The sequence below is a fragment of the Caenorhabditis elegans genome, chromosome II (genome assembly GCF_000002985.6).
Source record: "Caenorhabditis elegans chromosome II".
NCBI lineage: Eukaryota > Metazoa > Nematoda > Chromadorea > Rhabditida > Rhabditidae > Caenorhabditis > Caenorhabditis elegans.
This window is the reverse complement of record NC_003280.10, coordinates 752,916-770,153: the sequence shown is the minus strand read 5'-3', so window position 1 is coordinate 770,153 and position 17,238 is coordinate 752,916. Positions and strand designations below refer to the sequence as shown.

Genomic DNA, 17,238 nt, shown 5'->3' with positions numbered 1-17,238 from the left:
CCCCCGGTCCTTGGCGCTGAAGGCGATTTCTCTAAAAATCCACTGCGCCACTTGGACACTTTTTCGAAAAAGTATCAAAATTATTTTTAAAAAACCTATAATATTAGCAAGCTTATAGAGAGAATAATACCCAAAACCCAAAATATTTATAGACAAAAACACCAAAAAAAAATCTTCAGAAATTCCACGGCGCCATATTTTCATGCGTCAAAGGAAAAGCCGGAAAATAAAAAATGAATGGAATGAGTAAGTAGCTCAGAACCAACAATGCTACCAGCAAAAAAATGCTCCAAATTGGATAGGACGAGTACTAATGAGCACTTTTTTCCTGGAGGTTTAGAAAAATGTGACCCAAAGTTTAAAGGTTCTATCTGAAAACGGGTGAGAGCAATTCGCTCATGAATAATTTTTGAAATTTATGGGCGGAAAAATGATACTTGAAAAGGATATGGGAAACAGAAAAGAGAGTCTAGGTTGTGTGGGCTCCGCGAGCACGGAAAAAAAGAGCTCTCGAAGAAAATAATCAATTTTTGATTAAAAATGAATGTACTACACTGGGAAACATTTTCATTGTGGTTCCCTGCAAAATAAAATTGAATGAACATAAAAATAAAAAAGATTTTACCCTAGCGGGGATTGAACCCCGGTCGTTTTCTCCAAGGTTAAACCTCTACCCATCTGAGCCAAAACTACACTTTTTTTGAAAATTGATAAAATGGGTGTTAAATTTTTGAGAAATTTCGAGCTCAAAAACCTTAAATAATAGAAATTTTGGCTGTTTTTTGTGGAAAACACTAAGTTTAAAAAATTTTCATGCGAAAATTTTAAACATCTAATAGTCCACACAACTTGCAAAAAATAATTCACCGCTGGTGGAATCGAACCCCGGACTTGTGAGCGAAAGGCAGTTTGTCCAAAAACCCACTGCGCCATATGGGCACTTTTTTGAACAATTTTAAAATTTAAGATTTTTTTCGATTTTTTTTTTATTTTCAAAGATTGGGGAGAAAAAGCAAAGCATATAAAACTGGTAAACTAACAAAAAATTGAGATGAATTGAGGTTTTGCGTGTCAAAGTGACATTTCGCGGCACTTTTTTTGAGCAAAAATTTTGACAAAAATCATTTTCTTTCAAAAAAATAAAATATTGAGCTTCATCTATCGATATTTGCTCTCAATAAATATCCCCATCGGTGCCCTATTAATTGTGGTGTGGCGTGTTGTTGACAGGTACACGATGTGGGTTGGGAAATAGCAATTAGTCAATGACGAAATAGAGGAAAAATGGAAACAAAAAATGAAAGGAACAAGGAAATTCTAAAGATGTAATTTCATCATTGAGATGAAAATTTTTGAAGCTGTGATTGATTCCTGTCGATGCACCATGAGAGAAAAATTAGTTTTGTAATACATTTCTGACCTCCAAAATCCCATAACTTAACATTTTTTGGTTTAATGGGAAAATTGTCAACTGGACAAAGTTCAAATGATTATTTCTCCATAGTTTTGTAGTGGATTATTTTTTTGATAATTCAAAAATCAACCGAAATTGGGAAACTCTAGGTCGATGCACCATGAGCAAAAACCAATCTTTCTGGGCTTTAAAAGTTTGCATTCTAAAAAACCGAAACCTTCCCAACTCTTTCTGCAAATTTGCTAAAAACTACAATTCAATACTTAAATTTGCTTCAAAATTCACTGAGCTAAGAGCTCCCGAAATCAGATAACTCTAGGTCGATGCACCATGAGCAAAAGCTCAAATTGCTCAACTTTCACTAGTTATCTTTGATAGTAAACAACTTTAAATATTTTTTCTACAGTTTTCAAATGGAAATGTTTTTCTTTTACTCAAAAGCGACTTAAAATAATCGCTGCAAAATTAAAAAAGCTCCAAAGAAAACAGTTCAAAAAGTAAAACAACTTCATTTACAGTAATCTTCAGAGACAGAAGGAAAAACTAAAGAAAACAAAAGGAATGGCCGCATCCCATTGAGTGGGCGTCATGTCTTAATTGCCTCCGAATAGTGTTGGCTGAAATTTCAGGCAATTAGAGATTGCGTTCTTGCTCCGGCGGCTCCGCACAAAAATTGAGGTTTTGGAGACGAAAGACAGGAAGGGGGTTTGATCGGAATCTGGAAGAACTTTTGGAGTTTTGAGCCTTGAAAGGAGCAACGGGAGCACATAAGCTGAAATTTGAATTCTGAATGAAAAAAGTTTCATATTAAATATATTACAGCAATGTTCCCAATACAGATTTTTTCAACAATGTCTTGTGCTTTGAAATTGGTAAAGTTTTAGACAATCATTTCAGCCAGATTTTAATTTATTTTATTCCCAAATTGTTTCCATAAATTTCAGATTTTTCAGAGTTACTCCACCTGAAGTTATATTGCACCGAATTTCCGACTTCTTGTCATTTCCTTTTTACTATAGAACTTTCTTACAATACATCTACAAGTTACGACGTTTTATTCAAAAGAAAAAAGGCACTTAGAAGCCAACTTTTTTATGTATCTTGTCGGAAGATGTTAAAACTAAAATGGATACTAAGATTTTATGTCATTTTTGAGATTATCTCTTTTTTTTGGGAGACGGCAGCAATTTTTGTATTTTAGTTGTGTGATTTTGTGCTTTTTCTTGAAATTTTTAGACTAAATACTTTTAAAAAGTTTGTTTTTTTTTTTAATTTAAGCGCTAAACTATTTTTTTTAATTATCGGCGATGAGAAAAACAGGGGATATCAGTTTTAGTGCCTAATCACCAGCCTCTATGAATGTCGGCTGCTTGGGGCTTCAAATCACAAACTACAAACTACAAACTACAAACTAGACATAATTTTAGTCTACTTCCCAATCGATCCGACAGTTCACTTTTACAGTACATCCATAGTGCATTGTAAATTTCAACGTTTTCCAAAATTGCGTCCAAATGGCGCAGTGGGATTTTCACACAAAAAAAAGCCAAAAAAAAAACACAAAAACGGTTCGACCCCCGTTTTGGCAAAAACTTTTTTCCTGAGGTATCTATTTTTGCCACCAATATCTTAGCTGATAATGAATTTTTTTTTTTCCACTGAAAGTCCAGCATTCAAAATTCTGTCTTTTAGAAATTTGTCACTAGCCAGGAGCATCTTTTTACACCAAATTTTGCTTTTTTTTCTTTTTTGAGCAGTCCATCTAATCCACATTTCGGACACCTTATCTCTATAGAAAGTGTCATTTTGATGGAAATGTCCTCGTCCAATTCCCAAAGGGCGTATTATATCCACATCAGCCCCCCAACCATTTTCCCATTTCCTTCTATTTTTTTGAAAGTCGGTGTGGTGGTGGACCCCAATATAATATAGTCATTTCCTTCTTGGATGGACTCAAGATATATGTGGTGACTGGAAGAATAATGGGTGCTCTTGGAGCATTTTTGGATGGATTTTCATAGTTTTATCGAGTTTTAGCTCTACGGAGACTTTTTGAGACCTTGCGGTAGTGGTAAACCGGAAAATTCACTTCAAAACTTGAATTTTGAGGTTTTCCAAAAAAGTGGCCGAATGGCTCAGTGGGATTTTCCCCGAAAAAATCTTCGACTCAAGAGGTCTAATTTTTTTTTCTAATTCTTTTTTGTAGATTTTTCAGTGTTTCCTACTTAAAAAACTGGTAGATGTTGAAATTTCCAATAAGATTTCCTAAAATTCACACCTGACTTCTTTTTCATCTTTTTCTGAATTCAAATTTCACATCAGAAGGCAGATTTACATGCATATGAGATGATTGTGTTTTGTAGTCTTTTCGAATGATTGAATTCTAAAATTCATATTTTTCTGACATGAATTTTTGGTTTTTATTTGGGAGATTTTCTTGAAAATTCTCCAAAATGCTGGTTATCTGTGAAGTTAAAATTTTTGTTTTGCAATTTTTTTATAGGCTCTACGGAGTAATACCTTAAATTTGACCCAATCTCCCAAAATAAAATGTTTCAAAGCGAAAAAAAAAGTGGCTCAACTGGAATAGGGATGACTGTAGATCACACGTCCAGGGTTCGACGCCCACTGTGGCAAATATTTTTTGTTAGACTTTTTTTTACGAATTTCTTGTAAAATTTTTCGTCAAAAAGTTTCACCTTAACAATTCTTCCATTTTTTTTCTAGACCACTTTATATTGTACCAGAAAAAAAAGTTGATTGTCATTGCCAACATATCATGCTCTTGTCAATCCTTCAATCTTCTCCAAAGACCCTTTGAAATTCTCCTGTTTTCGGCTTCTGCCACCGGAAATATTGTGAATGGGAGAGGGGGGGGGGGACCTCATAGAAAAAAAAAATAATATCTTTCGGACCACGTTTTGTCAATATTTAAGATCTTCAAGTTTTTAATATTCAAAGTTTGAAGAGGGTGAGGAGCACTTTTGATGAAAAAAATTTTAGTCCAAAAAAATTTTAGTCCAAAAAAAATTTTAGTCCAAAAAAAAATGTTCGTCCAAAAAATTTTTGTTTTTCTACTCAATCTTCACACAACTTCTATAGCGCAAAAATAATAAAAATTTAAAGTTACATACTGCAATAGGACCTCTAAACACATCATAATTATTTTCATATGGCTCATTTGAAGTTTCCATACATTTTTCCATTTTTCCGGTAAGATTTTTTTCTCCTCTCCCACTACAATTTCCCAAACCCTGAACCCTTTAAACCAAGAAAAAGAAACAGAAAATGTGCACTTTTTCCCCGTTTCTCTTGTTTCACTAATTGACATAAATTAACGCGCTCTTCTGGGGGGCTTAGTTTCTTGCTGCGCATTTCGAATGTTACAATTTTCAGCTAAAAATTTCGATTTTTTCAGAAAAATGGAGCATTTTCCAGCAGTCTGTTGTTTTGGAGGAGAGCCGTTTTTGGATTTTCATAGAAACTCTTCAATTGATCCTACAGACTGGTCAGCCGACTTGGTTACAGGTAAGACTTTCTAAAAATATTTTTTTTGATGATGGATGCAAGTTTTAAGTAAGTGAGTAATAACTGCAGCTAGTGAAACCCTGAAAAAAATTAATTTGCCACGGCGTGGGTTGAACCCCGGTCTTTTTGGTCCCAGCCATCTCTCTTCCCAGTTGAGCCACTTTTACACATTTTTTGTTTGCGTATTTTTGGTGCTACCGTACCCTTGGAATTTAAAAAGTTACGCTGGAAACTGGTTGCAAAATGTTTTGGGGGTAATTTTTGGAGAGAAAATTAAATTTTCTATTATTTTTAACTCAAAAATGCAACTTCAACCCGGTGAAAAAGACACTTAAATACTAATTTTTACCAATTTTTTTCAGAAACCAACACCACAAGCTTCATTGAAAAGCTAGCTCAATTCGGGCTGACTGGCTCAGCGGACTGCCAATTGTACAACATAAGCTTCAGCGATTTAGCTGATCAGGCATTATTTGATGCCTACAAAGCCAGTTTCATGTGCAGGTAGGGCTGAAATTTATTTTCAATTTTGTACAGTTGCCTATCAGTGTTTTCTTCTTTTCATTATTAATATTATGCTCGTTATCAGTGAGTGATTACTTGCACCTACCCTTTCCGGCAAATTTCTTATCAATTTTTAGCCATACTGGAGGAAAATTTACTATTTCTGAAATTTTTAATGCTAAAACTTGTGCAACATTTTTATAAAAAAACATTTAGCCGCAACGGGGATTGAACCCCGAGCCCGTTGAGCGCAGAGAGGTTTGCCGAAAAACCCACTGCGCCACTTGGACATTTTTTTCTCGAAATTTTTTTTTTAATTTTCCGCCTAAAAAAGTTATTTTTGACTTCAATTCTTTGTACATTTTCTTACATTCCTCGTCATGAAACTCCTCTAGGATTTAGTAGTACATAGCAATTTGACATTACACCTTCCTCCCCCGCCCCGCTAATCTGTTCCCGTAACGATGAAATTTTGAGAGTAATCCCTTAGACAAAATTACACCTTTACTCTCCGATTATTTCAAAATTTCGAAATGAGAAATGCAACAGCTCCGAACGGATAGAGAGAGTGCGGGATGGAGGTGAGAGACGTAGAGAAAAAGATGGGGAGGGGGAGCAGTTGGTAGGAGATGATAAGAGTTACTACATCGTTGATGCTACTACATAACTTTGAAATGTCAAGTTTAAATTAGTTTTAACGCGTTTTGATCCGTTTTAGTTTAGACCAAGTTCAGCTAGAGAATATCAAAATTTTGAGGTTTTCAATCCTTAATTAAGCTTTAACAGGTCGTATCGCAGTTGTTTCAAAGTTTTTTTGAAAAATTTCCAACTAACAAACTAATTATCGTATGTTTTTCTATAATTTTGTAGTTATAATCTTTCTAATATCTTAAAAACTAAATGAGATATAGTCTGTCAAAGTTTAAAAGCTCTCAGTCGATGCACCATGTTTTACCACCCAGTTTTCTTTACTTCAGCAGGTTATATCTTGGTTAAATTCATTTTTCTATGAAATTATTTATGAACATATTAAATATCAAATATATTAGTATATTTTTGTTGAAGACATTGTCCAGAAATTTCAAAAATGGACAGAGATATAAGGTTTTCAAAAATCTAACTATTTTCTCTAAAATTTTCCAAAAAAAAGCTTTTTCAAAAATTTTTCCTTTTTTTTTTGAAATTTCCGTATCTAAAAAAATTTGGAAATAAAATTTTTTTTACAGTTTTCAAGTTCTGAAGCATGGAATAATCCAATTTAAAAAAAAATAATTCAACTTCTAAAAGTATCCAGCGGGAATTCCCAAACTTCGGAGCTCCGGGCTCCAAGTTTCTGTTTTTGTTGTTGCTCTCTGGTAACTAATCCCTTAGTTTTCCATGTCAACATCTGGATATTTCCAGAAAATTTATGCTCATAGAGCACACGTGAAAAATTCAAAAATTGGTTTCACAAACTTCTGATTAAAAAAAAATCTTGTAAACCCCCAAATAGATCAAATTACCCCGCGTAATTTGACACTTTTTCCTCTTTTTTCCCCACAATGCTCCATATTTATCTCATTTTGCCATTCCAAATTGTCACATGCTTCTCCTTCCTCTCTTCACTCTCTGTGCACTATTTTTTCACATAAAAAGTGGGGGCGGAGCTTGAATTTTAGAGCTTCTCCCTTCCTGTGCTCTCCGTGTTTGTATAAACAATTGACATGTCTGATGACCTCGGTTTTATTGGATTTTTTAAAGTTTTGTGACTGAAAATATTTTTGTTTTAAAAATTGGTGTTTAAAATTTTGTAAATATTAAAAAAATTAAACGTTAAAATTCTTTAAAAATTGAAAAAAAATTTAAGGATTTATTTTTTTTTGAAGGATTTAAAATGATTTTTGAACCTAATTTAACATTTGAGCATGTGCAAAAAAAATTTTTGACATCATTTTTTTATTTCAACCCCACTGGGGTTGAACCCCACACCTTTAGACCCTCAGGGGATTCATGGATTTTCGCACTGGGCCATTTGGACACTTTTTTCAAAATTGATTTTTTGATATTTCTGAACAAAACCGGCATTTTTATAACTTCTTAAACACCTACAAAAATTTGAAATTTTTTAAAAACTCCTTTGGGAGTCGAACCCCGGACATTCAGAGCCGAATAGATTTCATGGATTTTCCCACTGAGCCATTTGAACACTTTTGTTTTAACTCCGAATTCAAAGCTATTTCCCTAAAACTGCCCGAAAAATTTTCAATTTTCCAGGTGCCCATTCGGATACTTTGGTCAAAGTTGCGAGCTTCACCACCAAATCGAAATCCCGCCAATTTCCTTAGCACTTTCTGCTAAAAATTCACTTTCCCCACCACCGGACCCAATGGTTATGCTTTTGGTAATTGCTGCAGTTGTTTTGGCTCTCATGGGAGTTCTTGCCATGGTAAGTGGGAATTTTTGACTTTTTAAAGTTTTTATGAGTTTTAAATGTAAAAAAAACTCGTAGAAAAAAATCTGGAAAAAAGTTTACACCGAGGCGGGGGTTGAACCCGTGACCTGTTGCCCAGAGTTTTTGGAAAATCCCACTGAGACATTCAGACAATCCCTAGTTTTTTTTTTGCGTTATTTTTTTTGTAAAAAATAAAATTTTTAATTAATTTAAAATTGTGCCGCATATAATAGCCAAGTTTTGTGAAACCCGAACCCTTTTCCCCTTCTCTGCGTCTCCCCCTCCCCTCCATACTATCTCGCAGTTCCCATGCTCAAGAAGCCCCGGAGAGAGGAGAAGCTCCACGTTTTTCATTTCATGTTTGGTTTTTGCCTTGTTATTTTTCTCATTTTCAATATATATTTTGTATTTGTCTGTTTGCTCACGACGGATCAGATTGTGAGAACATCTTATTGGATTTTGAGGGCACACGTTGCTCAAAAGTTCAATATTTGAAGCAGAAAAATGCGGAAATGGGGCTTTAATCTGTTTTCAGTTGAAAAAATCGAAAATTTGAGATTTTTTAGAAAAGTGTCCGAGTGGCTCAGTGGGATTTTGGGCAAATTGTTTTCGGCTCAAACGTCCGGGGTTCGAGCCCCATAGTGGCCGAAAAATTTTTGCAAAGTGTGGTTAAGGTGGGAAAATTCTGGAAATGATTTTTCAAATAAAAAAATTTCGTGAATTTTTTTTTTCGATTTTCTTCTTGAAATGTATTTTCAAACTCTTCCCGTATCAATTTCAGCATAGCAAAGAGTCATATATAGACCGTTATTTTTTGCAAAAATAGACTCTTTTGTTTGCCCAACCATTTGTTTTATGACCTCCCCCTTCCCCCCGGCGCTTCACTATTTGTTTGAATTGAACCAAATTTGGAATAGGAAGATACTTTTTTAGAGGTGAAACAAATAAGCATGGGGGTAGGAAAAATAAAAATGTGACGCATTTTTCTGGAAAGAAAATTTTGAAATTCAGTTTTTGAGTTTTGGGGGAATTTTTCTTTGTTTTTTTGAGAATTGCTTTAAAAATCTGACTTCATATGTGAAAATTTCTGATGTTTTTAATAAAACCATAACCAACGACTGTTGCAAAAATATTTCTCACTGCGTGGGGATCGAACCCGCGACCTTCTACTCCGAACTACTTTTGGGGAAAATCCCACTGCGCCACTTGGACAATTTTTCTGAAAAATGTCAAATTTTTAAATTTTCTGTTTCAAAATTGGATTTTGAAGTAGTTTTTTGATTTTGACAAATGTTTGAATTCTGTAAAAAATAATGTTTGAGGGCTAATATCTAATACCCAACAAATTCCAAATTTCCGTGTTTTTCCTATTTTTTGTTATTTTCAAACACCAATTCCGAGTATTACATGGGCTTCTGGATATATTTATATTCAAAACACATTTAGAAAAATGTGCATGTGAAGAGTAAGTAGAGAAAACGAGAGAAAAACCACGGAAATGAGCCGCCGAGCCACGCCAGGGAAGGGCTCTTTTTTCTTTTTTTTAACTGGAAGCGGTGAAGCTTGAGGTGGAATTTTAGTGTTTCACAGTTAACGGACGAGTTTTTTTATGAAAAAATTTTTTGGCTCAAAATCACCGGTTTCAGTATCTGCATGATTTGTACTTTCTCTATAAAAAAACTCATTAAAAGCTATAAAAATTGCACTTTTTTACCAAACCCCTAACTTTTCAAAAACCCAATTTTTTTCCTTATCAGCCTGCTTCTCCTAAATTTTTCAGAATTTCAGCACCAGTTTCTAGCACATTTTTATTACTTTTCAAGGTGTGAAAGTGCTTAAAATCTAGAATGAACTGATAAAAAAGGGCAAGTGACTCAAGAACCTATAAAATAGAAGGGTGTTGAAATATTGGAGAAGTCAGTTTCTCGTTTTGTCAAAAACATTTTATTTCGAAATTTTAATTCTACTGCTTAAACTGGACCGTTCTTCAATTTTTTAGGATGTATTTTTCTAAAAAAAAATTTTCACAAGTGGCGCAGTGGTATTTTCGGCGAATTCCTTTCGGCTAAAACGCCCGGGGTTCGACCCCCAGCTAGGGTCATACATTTTCATTGTCTTTTTTACTTATTAAAATCCATCTGGTGTTAATACTTTTACTGACTCATTCTAGAAATTTCGTAAATCCCTACTCACTGCTCTCTGCGTCTTTTTCCTCTTGACGACTACTTTAAGCCTCCCGGCTCCCTCACCACACTCATGCTCGACTTCGTTTTCTGCGACGTTTTCTTTTTTCTTTTTCTTCCGAAAAGCCCTGGAATATGCGAGACGCAGACGGGAGAGCTCACGCAATGAGCGAAATAAATGGGAGTTTCGAGCCCAGAGCAAAAAGAGGGATAGAGCTCTTTTCTGCATATACATCTAGTCACTCGTCTTTTTCGACTGCTTCTACTCACTTTTTTTTGTTCTTTCGCTCTTTTCCATGGTTTTTTAAAGGAAAAATTCAGCTTAACCTGGGGTTTTGTATAGAATTTTGACTCAAAAAATTGAAAAATCTGACTTTTTTTGCGCTCCAACAACTTTTAAAATTGCCCTTAAAGCTACTTGATATTGGTTAATTTAGGTCTAAGTTAGGACATATCAGAGAGCTCACCAAATTTTTTGGAGCACTAAGCATTTGGAGCATAGAAGCTACCTGGAAGTTTTGACTGTATTTTGAGAAATTCTTGAATTTTCCAGGTCGAAAACTATTCAAAGTTGGTCCCTAACTTCTAAAACCCCCACGAAATCCGGTTTTTCGGTACGTAGATTTAAGTAAATTATCTGAAAATTTTGGAGCTCGAAGGAACCTCTACCGAGCATATTTTAAGCTTCAACTACCCCATCGGAACACTTTTTCAACAAAAAAAAATGATATCACCTAGCACCTAACGTGGTACTGAAAAACATTTGGAGCAAAAACAATTTTTGTTCAAAAAAACCTGCACTTCCACACCTTTATCAGTTTGCGTGCTATTTTTGAGCAAAAAAAAGTGATTTTTTAAACTAAAATCGCGTCATTTTTTTTCTTTAAAAGGAAGGAAATTGCTCACAATAAACAATAATTTTGAAGTGAGAATTGTGGATTTTTGCTCCAATTTTTCAAATTTCCCCTCAGAAAATATGTCTAGTTTGGTATAAAGCTCCTATTCGTTTTTTAATAGCCAATTCACGCAATTTTCAAGTGGATAGACATTATGGAGCCCCCCCCCCCCCCCCCCACCAAAAAGAATCGTCACTTTTGGAAAACACTCCAAAAAAGATATCTATCGCATCATTATTATTATTTCTCACACAGCTCGCGGAGCCCCTACTGTTTCCCACGCATCACAGGCAGCCCCCACTACTAAAAGTACAGTAAACAAATATAATAATCACTTGAAATGATAGGCGTTAACAGGGATTATCGGAAGATCGGCAAACAGTAGTGTATAGGAGCTGCATTTTTTTCATTTTTTTTAGTGTTTGACATTGGATTACCAATTGGTTTTTTGCGTTGCCAGTTTTTAGGGGAAAATTTGATGCTATTAATTTTTGAATACAGTAATACACTTCCATCGTTAAAGGCTTTATAAAAAAAATTTTTTTTTTGAAAAATCAACTTTTGGAAAAAAAATCTTAAAAAGATTTTTCAAGATTATACTTAGGTTTTGGACATGGTGCATCGAGAACCGTAAAAGCTTAAGCATTTTTATTTACAAAATTGTAGAAAATCATCCTAACTAGTTTTGGACACGGTGCATCGACCCCACATTTTCAACAACACAAATCTCGCTTGATTCTAAAAATGCAAAAAAGTTTATTTAACCTTAAAATTATTTCTAAAAAAACATTCTTCAATTGGCATTTTCTTGATAAAACTGAAAAAATCAAGTTTTAAGCTTTGGCCGTTGAAAAATATTTTTTGGGACATGGTGCATCGATAGGAGACTTTTTTTGTTTAACATTGTTCATTTTTGTTTTTTTCTGAAGATATTAAATCTGTTCCAACTTCAAAAGAATAGAGAAAAATTGAAACTAGTTTTGGGCATGGTGCATCGACCAAAAATTGACCCAACATCAAGCTTTAAGCTTCGGCTGTTGAAAATTTTTTTTTTTGAGATGGTGCATCGATAAGATACATTTTTTTTAGCAAAGTTTATTTGGTAATTTCTTTTTAAAAAGAACTAAAGAAAATCAAGTTTTAAACTGTCAAAATTGAGTAAAACCAGTTTAAGGACATACTACTTTAATCAGCTTGTTAAAAAAAGATTCTAAGCTTCTTCTTAATTTCGTAACTCCATTGGGCCTTGATTACTAATCACTTAAGTTAACTGGGTGTTAACAAGGATTATCAGTTAAAGTGGGCAAACAGTAGGTAACTGAGAGCACTGTTGTGAAACATATTTTTGTAATTTTCTGTGTAGGGGGCTGGAGAAGTCTCGAAAACTTTAATTAATGTTTCTAATTTAGTTTTGTTTTTTTTTCTTTTTCATGCTTTTCCTTCTCTTTTTTCTTTCATTCTTTCTACATTTTCTCAGCTTATTTAGAAGATATTTTCAAAAAAAAAAAAAATTAAAGAAAAATAAGTGGGGACTGTTTCGTGAGTAAATTTATAAATTTTACAAAAATAAAATAAAATCACCAGAGATATAGGCTGCCAAAATTGAAAAAAACGAGCTTTTAGACATGGTGCGTCGTGAATCGCAAATTTTTTTGTATCGATAAAATCATCGAAAACCTCAAAAAATGGGGTTGCAATTTAAAATTATGCTTGCTCAAAAACATTTTTAACAGAATTGGCAAATCCTTGTATAACTTTTCTTGGAATTTTGAAGACTAAATTTTTTAATTGTTTTATTTTTCAAGTTTAAAGCCGGTCACAAACCAATGATTTTTTGTTGTTGATTAATAATAATAAAAAAAATGAAATTTTACGATTTTAAGATGTAAAAACGTAGAATTCTCTAGTACAAGCTAAGCTTTTGCCCCCAGAAGCTCTAAAAAGATACTCAAAAACTCCAATATTTGGCTTCAAATAAATTTAAAAATCTCAGTAACAAATTTTTTCCTCTCAAAATTTCATTGAGCTTCTGAAATCCAGAGAAATTCTCTAGTTTGCTCTCAAACTCCTCCCCTACAGTACTCCCCGCTGAAGTATCCTCTTCCACATTTGGGCGTGATGGCTCCGCGCCGGAAATGGATATATTTATAACCGATCTCGGCTTTTTTGTTGATCTCCAATAGAAATTGCTTCAGCTCTAAAGAGCTCTAGTACAGTACCCCTTTCTTTAATTTTATTGACTTGTCTCTGAAACTTTCCAACAATTTTCTAAGTTCCAGATGGTCAAAGGATGCTTCTGCGATTGTTTTGGCCCGATGTCCCGGGAGGATCCATATGACAAGCCACTGGACCCGGAAGATGTCCGCCGCTGTCTGAAAAAAGTTCGGGAAAACCAGGCGGCCAGGGTAAGCATTTTCGAGCAAACTCTTCTGGATCTTTAATAAAAAATAATTTTTCCAGGAAATGGCTCGTGAACCACTAGTCACCCATTTGCCACCACCCTCCGGGCTCCCACCAATGGTCTCAGAATCCTACTCGGCTCCGTATGCTCAGGCTCCGCCCACATCTACGGGGTACCCGTCAGCACCACCCATGGTAAGATTTTTTTTTTAATTTCCGGCTATAAAAAAACAATCGATATCCAGTTTGTTTTCTAAGAAGTGCCCCGGCCCATCTGACAATGAGTTTTCAATTTTTATTAGAAAAATCAATAATTTCAGCCCCGTCCATCATCTCCACCGCCGGCGTACTCTGCAATTTACAAGCCGCCAAATATGACATCCTCGCAGATTTAAATTATCGAATTATCGATTTTTTCCTGAATAGACCCAAAGTACTTTGATGATCTTCATTCAACTAGTCATTCATTCATTGATTGAGAACACGCTTTTTAGATTTTTTTTTAATCTCTAAAATTATTGATTTTTTGTGTACGGGTTGTTCTTTTTTCTTTGTATTGATTTTTTTAATTTGTAAATTTTGAATAAAATTGTATAAATTTTGAGTAAGATTTTCTGAAGTTTCAGGAATATTTTCAAATTTATTTTCAGTGGGACGACCATGGGAATTAAACAATTAAAAAGTATTTTTTGAAAATTTAATTTTCTTTGTTTTCCTTTTTTTCGAAATGGGAATACAATTTTAAAAATTTCAAATTTTTGCCCCCCCGCTGATCATAAATATGTTGTTCTTCACAAAATTTTAGGTATTTTGCTCGCGGAGCACACTTTTTTGAGTTTCCAATCCAACCCTACTATTTTCTGAAAATCATATAACAAAGTCTTGGAAAATCCCCCAATGGGATTACTATTTTAGACCTAGATTACCCGAAAAAGAGAGTGTGGAAAATATATCAATTTTTACGTTTTTTTTGGGTCAAAATTTTTGGGATTTTTTTTGCTCGCGGAGTCGTCAGAAAATGCTCAAATTATACCCTTTTTTGAGTGAAAAGTGCCGGAACACATTTTTTCCGGTTTTTTATTCTAGAACCTAAAACTTTTATTCCTCTAGTTTTTCCTATTTGCGCTTAAAAATTTGGCTGAAAATCACTCTAAAAATCATCAAATCGGATATTCGAATTTCCGATTATTCATAAATAACGAATAAAAAACTGGCGAAATTTTGGGAACTGGAACGACTAGTATTCAGCTATGCTTCACTGATTTTCCCCATTTCCCAATTTTTTTTGCTGTGTTGCTTTTCATTTTCAGCATTTTCAAAGATCTGAAATGTTTAATTCGGCGGCCAGTTATCAGGATTTTTTTTACATGTAGTTTTGGCTCAACTGGGTAGAGGTACGGTTGGAAAGCAGAGGTCCCAGGTTCAACCCCCGGCAGGGTGAAATCTTTTTATTTAATTTTTTTTAAAGTTGTGTATAGTGTTTTAGATACCTTCATCAATAGACTCCTTCTAAGAAAAATAAATCATCGAAAAACTAAACATTTTTAGCGTTTAAAAACAAAGTTTCATCAAAATAAAAAATTTTACCTGCACTGGGAGTCGAACCCCGGACCTATTTCCTGCCAGCCAAGCCTCTACCCAGCTGAGCCAAAACTACGTCAGAAAAAAAAATCTATTCGGAGCCAAATTTTATGCTGAATCTGAAAACTTAAGTCTTGGCTCTGGTAATTCAGATTTTTCTTAGGTTTTTTGCTGTTTTAGACTGGTTCAACCTATTTTCGACTTTTTTCAATTGTCGCTCCAAAAACCCTTGCTTTTTTCATTTTGAATTATTTATTGGCATCTCACACGCAGAAAGAGCACATAAAAGAACAATGTGAGTGACATTTTCATCCAATTTTCCATTCCACATTCAAAAATTCATTTGATAAATGAGACGTGGCACTTGGTAACTCAGAAATCAGATATTCACTCAAATTCCTATTTTTTCTACGAATTTTTCTATCACATCATTTATTTTTCCCCTGACATCATATAGTCTTTGCAGAATTTTCTGAAAATTCCCAGGATAATCCGTCACCTGGTGTTCCTCATTTAATTTCGAGCTTTGGAATCAGGACATTGGAAGTTCTGTAAATTATCACCTGCTTTTGAAGGATTTAATAGGATATTTTAATATTTATGAGCTATAGGGTGTATTAATTGAGCTGTAGGTGACAAAACCAATTTGAATAATTGATGAGACACGAAGAGCCTATGAATTTCTGCACGAAAAGTCGTATAGAAGAAGGAGTTCAAGTTTAGGAGTTCGAGTAAATTCGAGTTTTCCGGAAAATTTGACTTCTGTGGTTTTTTCTGTCAAAATTGTGGGTGTGTAGTTTTGGCTCAACTGGTTAGATGCTTGGCTGGTAGGAAATAGGTCAGGGGTTCGATCCCCAGTGCGGGTAAAACATTTTTATTTTGTTGAATCATTAAAATTTTTGAAAATTTGAACCTTTGGCTCAACTGGTTAGATGCTTGGCTGATAGGAAATGAGCCCGGGTTCGACCCCCAGTACGGCCAATCATTTTTTATTTTGTCACATCACTATATTTTCTAGTCCTGAAAAAATTATCAGTGTGTAATGATGGGGGTATGGAAGATATCAGTCACGAAAATCGGATTTTCCCTACCGAAAAGCTCATATTATCTTCTTAAAAGATTTGCCGCGCCAACACTTCATCCACCTTCCTATATTACTTTCCTAAAAACTTCAGTTTTTTTTCCAAAACTTCCATATTTTTCCTGGCTTTTTGTTAGCCCAAAATCAAGCTCCTAGAGCTGAAAACCCTGGCGCGAGGCCAAGAAACAAAATGCGACATAAAACCTCAAATATTGAGTGGCATTTCTAGCACAGCACTCATTTTTTGAATGCATTTGGTAAATTGTTTTTGAGCAGAATTTTTAAGCTTATGGGGTCAAAAATCGAAGCCTAGAGGTTTGAAAGTGCATATTCGACCATTTTCATTGTTTTACAGTACCCCTCAAATAAAACAAAAATATTTTGGCGTTACCGGGAGTTGAACCTCAGACCCTCTGGCCCATAGCCACTCTCTACCCAGCTGAGCCAAAACTACACATAATTTTCAAAAAAAAATTCAAAAAAAACCGTTCAGAGCCAAATTTCGCTCTGAATCTGGAAATTCAAATTTACGTTTCAAAATTATTTTTTAAAGATTTTTTTGAAAATTTTTTATATATTTTTTTGCAATTTTAAGTGAAAAAAATTGCCAAAGGCTGGAAATAAGACACTTTGTATGGTTATCTAACAGATTCAAACAAAATAAATTTTTAGCATCATCGGGGGTCGAACCCCAGGCCCTCTGACCCACACCTTGTCAGCCACCCCTATACCCAGTTGAGCCAAAACTACATATTTTTTCCAGATTTTTTTTTCCAAAAAAAAAATTAATCCTGACCCAAATTTCACGGTGAATCCGAATTTTTTGCAGTTTTTGCTTGCAATTGACCTTTAGAACCCATTACCTCCTTCTGTCTGGTGTGAAGTGTTCTTTAAAATGCATACTACTCTATCAGTCATTCATAGCAGTTTTTCTGGTTTTTTTTTGCGCTGCTCAAATGTTGCTCTGTTTTTATTTCTTTTCAGAGCTCCAAGTGTTTTTCCAGAGAAAAAATTGCGGAAAAAACATCGCAATTAATCGCATTATTTTCCTATTTCTCATTAGATCCCTGGAAATGTTTGGCTTTTCTCGCAGTATTAGGCTTCTCCTAGGAACAATCTATCTTTTAAACTTTATGAGCATGTTCAGCTCCAAAAGTTCACACTAAGCCATCCCGAATAGTCCAAATTCCGGCCCTCTAGGATCCTGACAAAAAAGGGCG

General features: G+C 34.5%; 1 protein-coding gene across 3 annotated transcripts; it reads left to right on the top strand.

The window, feature by feature from the left end:
• Positions 1-4,834: 4,834 nt before the first annotated feature.
• C08G5.7 lies at positions 4,835-13,959 on the top strand (the record flags this gene model as incomplete). Of its 3 annotated transcripts, NM_001047272.3 has the most annotated exons (6): positions 4,835-4,942; positions 5,305-5,446; positions 7,700-7,871; positions 13,236-13,361; positions 13,417-13,551; positions 13,677-13,959. In NM_001047272.3, the coding sequence occupies 6 exons, from the start codon at positions 4,837-4,839 to the stop codon at positions 13,749-13,751; spliced, it is 756 nt and encodes a 251-aa protein (NP_001040737.2). The 3 variants fall into 3 exon arrangements, with proteins under 3 accessions (NP_001040737.2, NP_001359844.1, NP_001040738.2); NM_001373676.2 differs by lacking the exon at positions 4,835-4,942 and having other exon boundaries at positions 5,302-5,446; NM_001047273.5 differs by lacking the exons at positions 4,835-4,942; positions 5,305-5,446 and having other exon boundaries at positions 7,812-7,871; positions 13,677-13,751.
• Between the last annotated feature and the right edge of the window lie 3,279 nt (positions 13,960-17,238).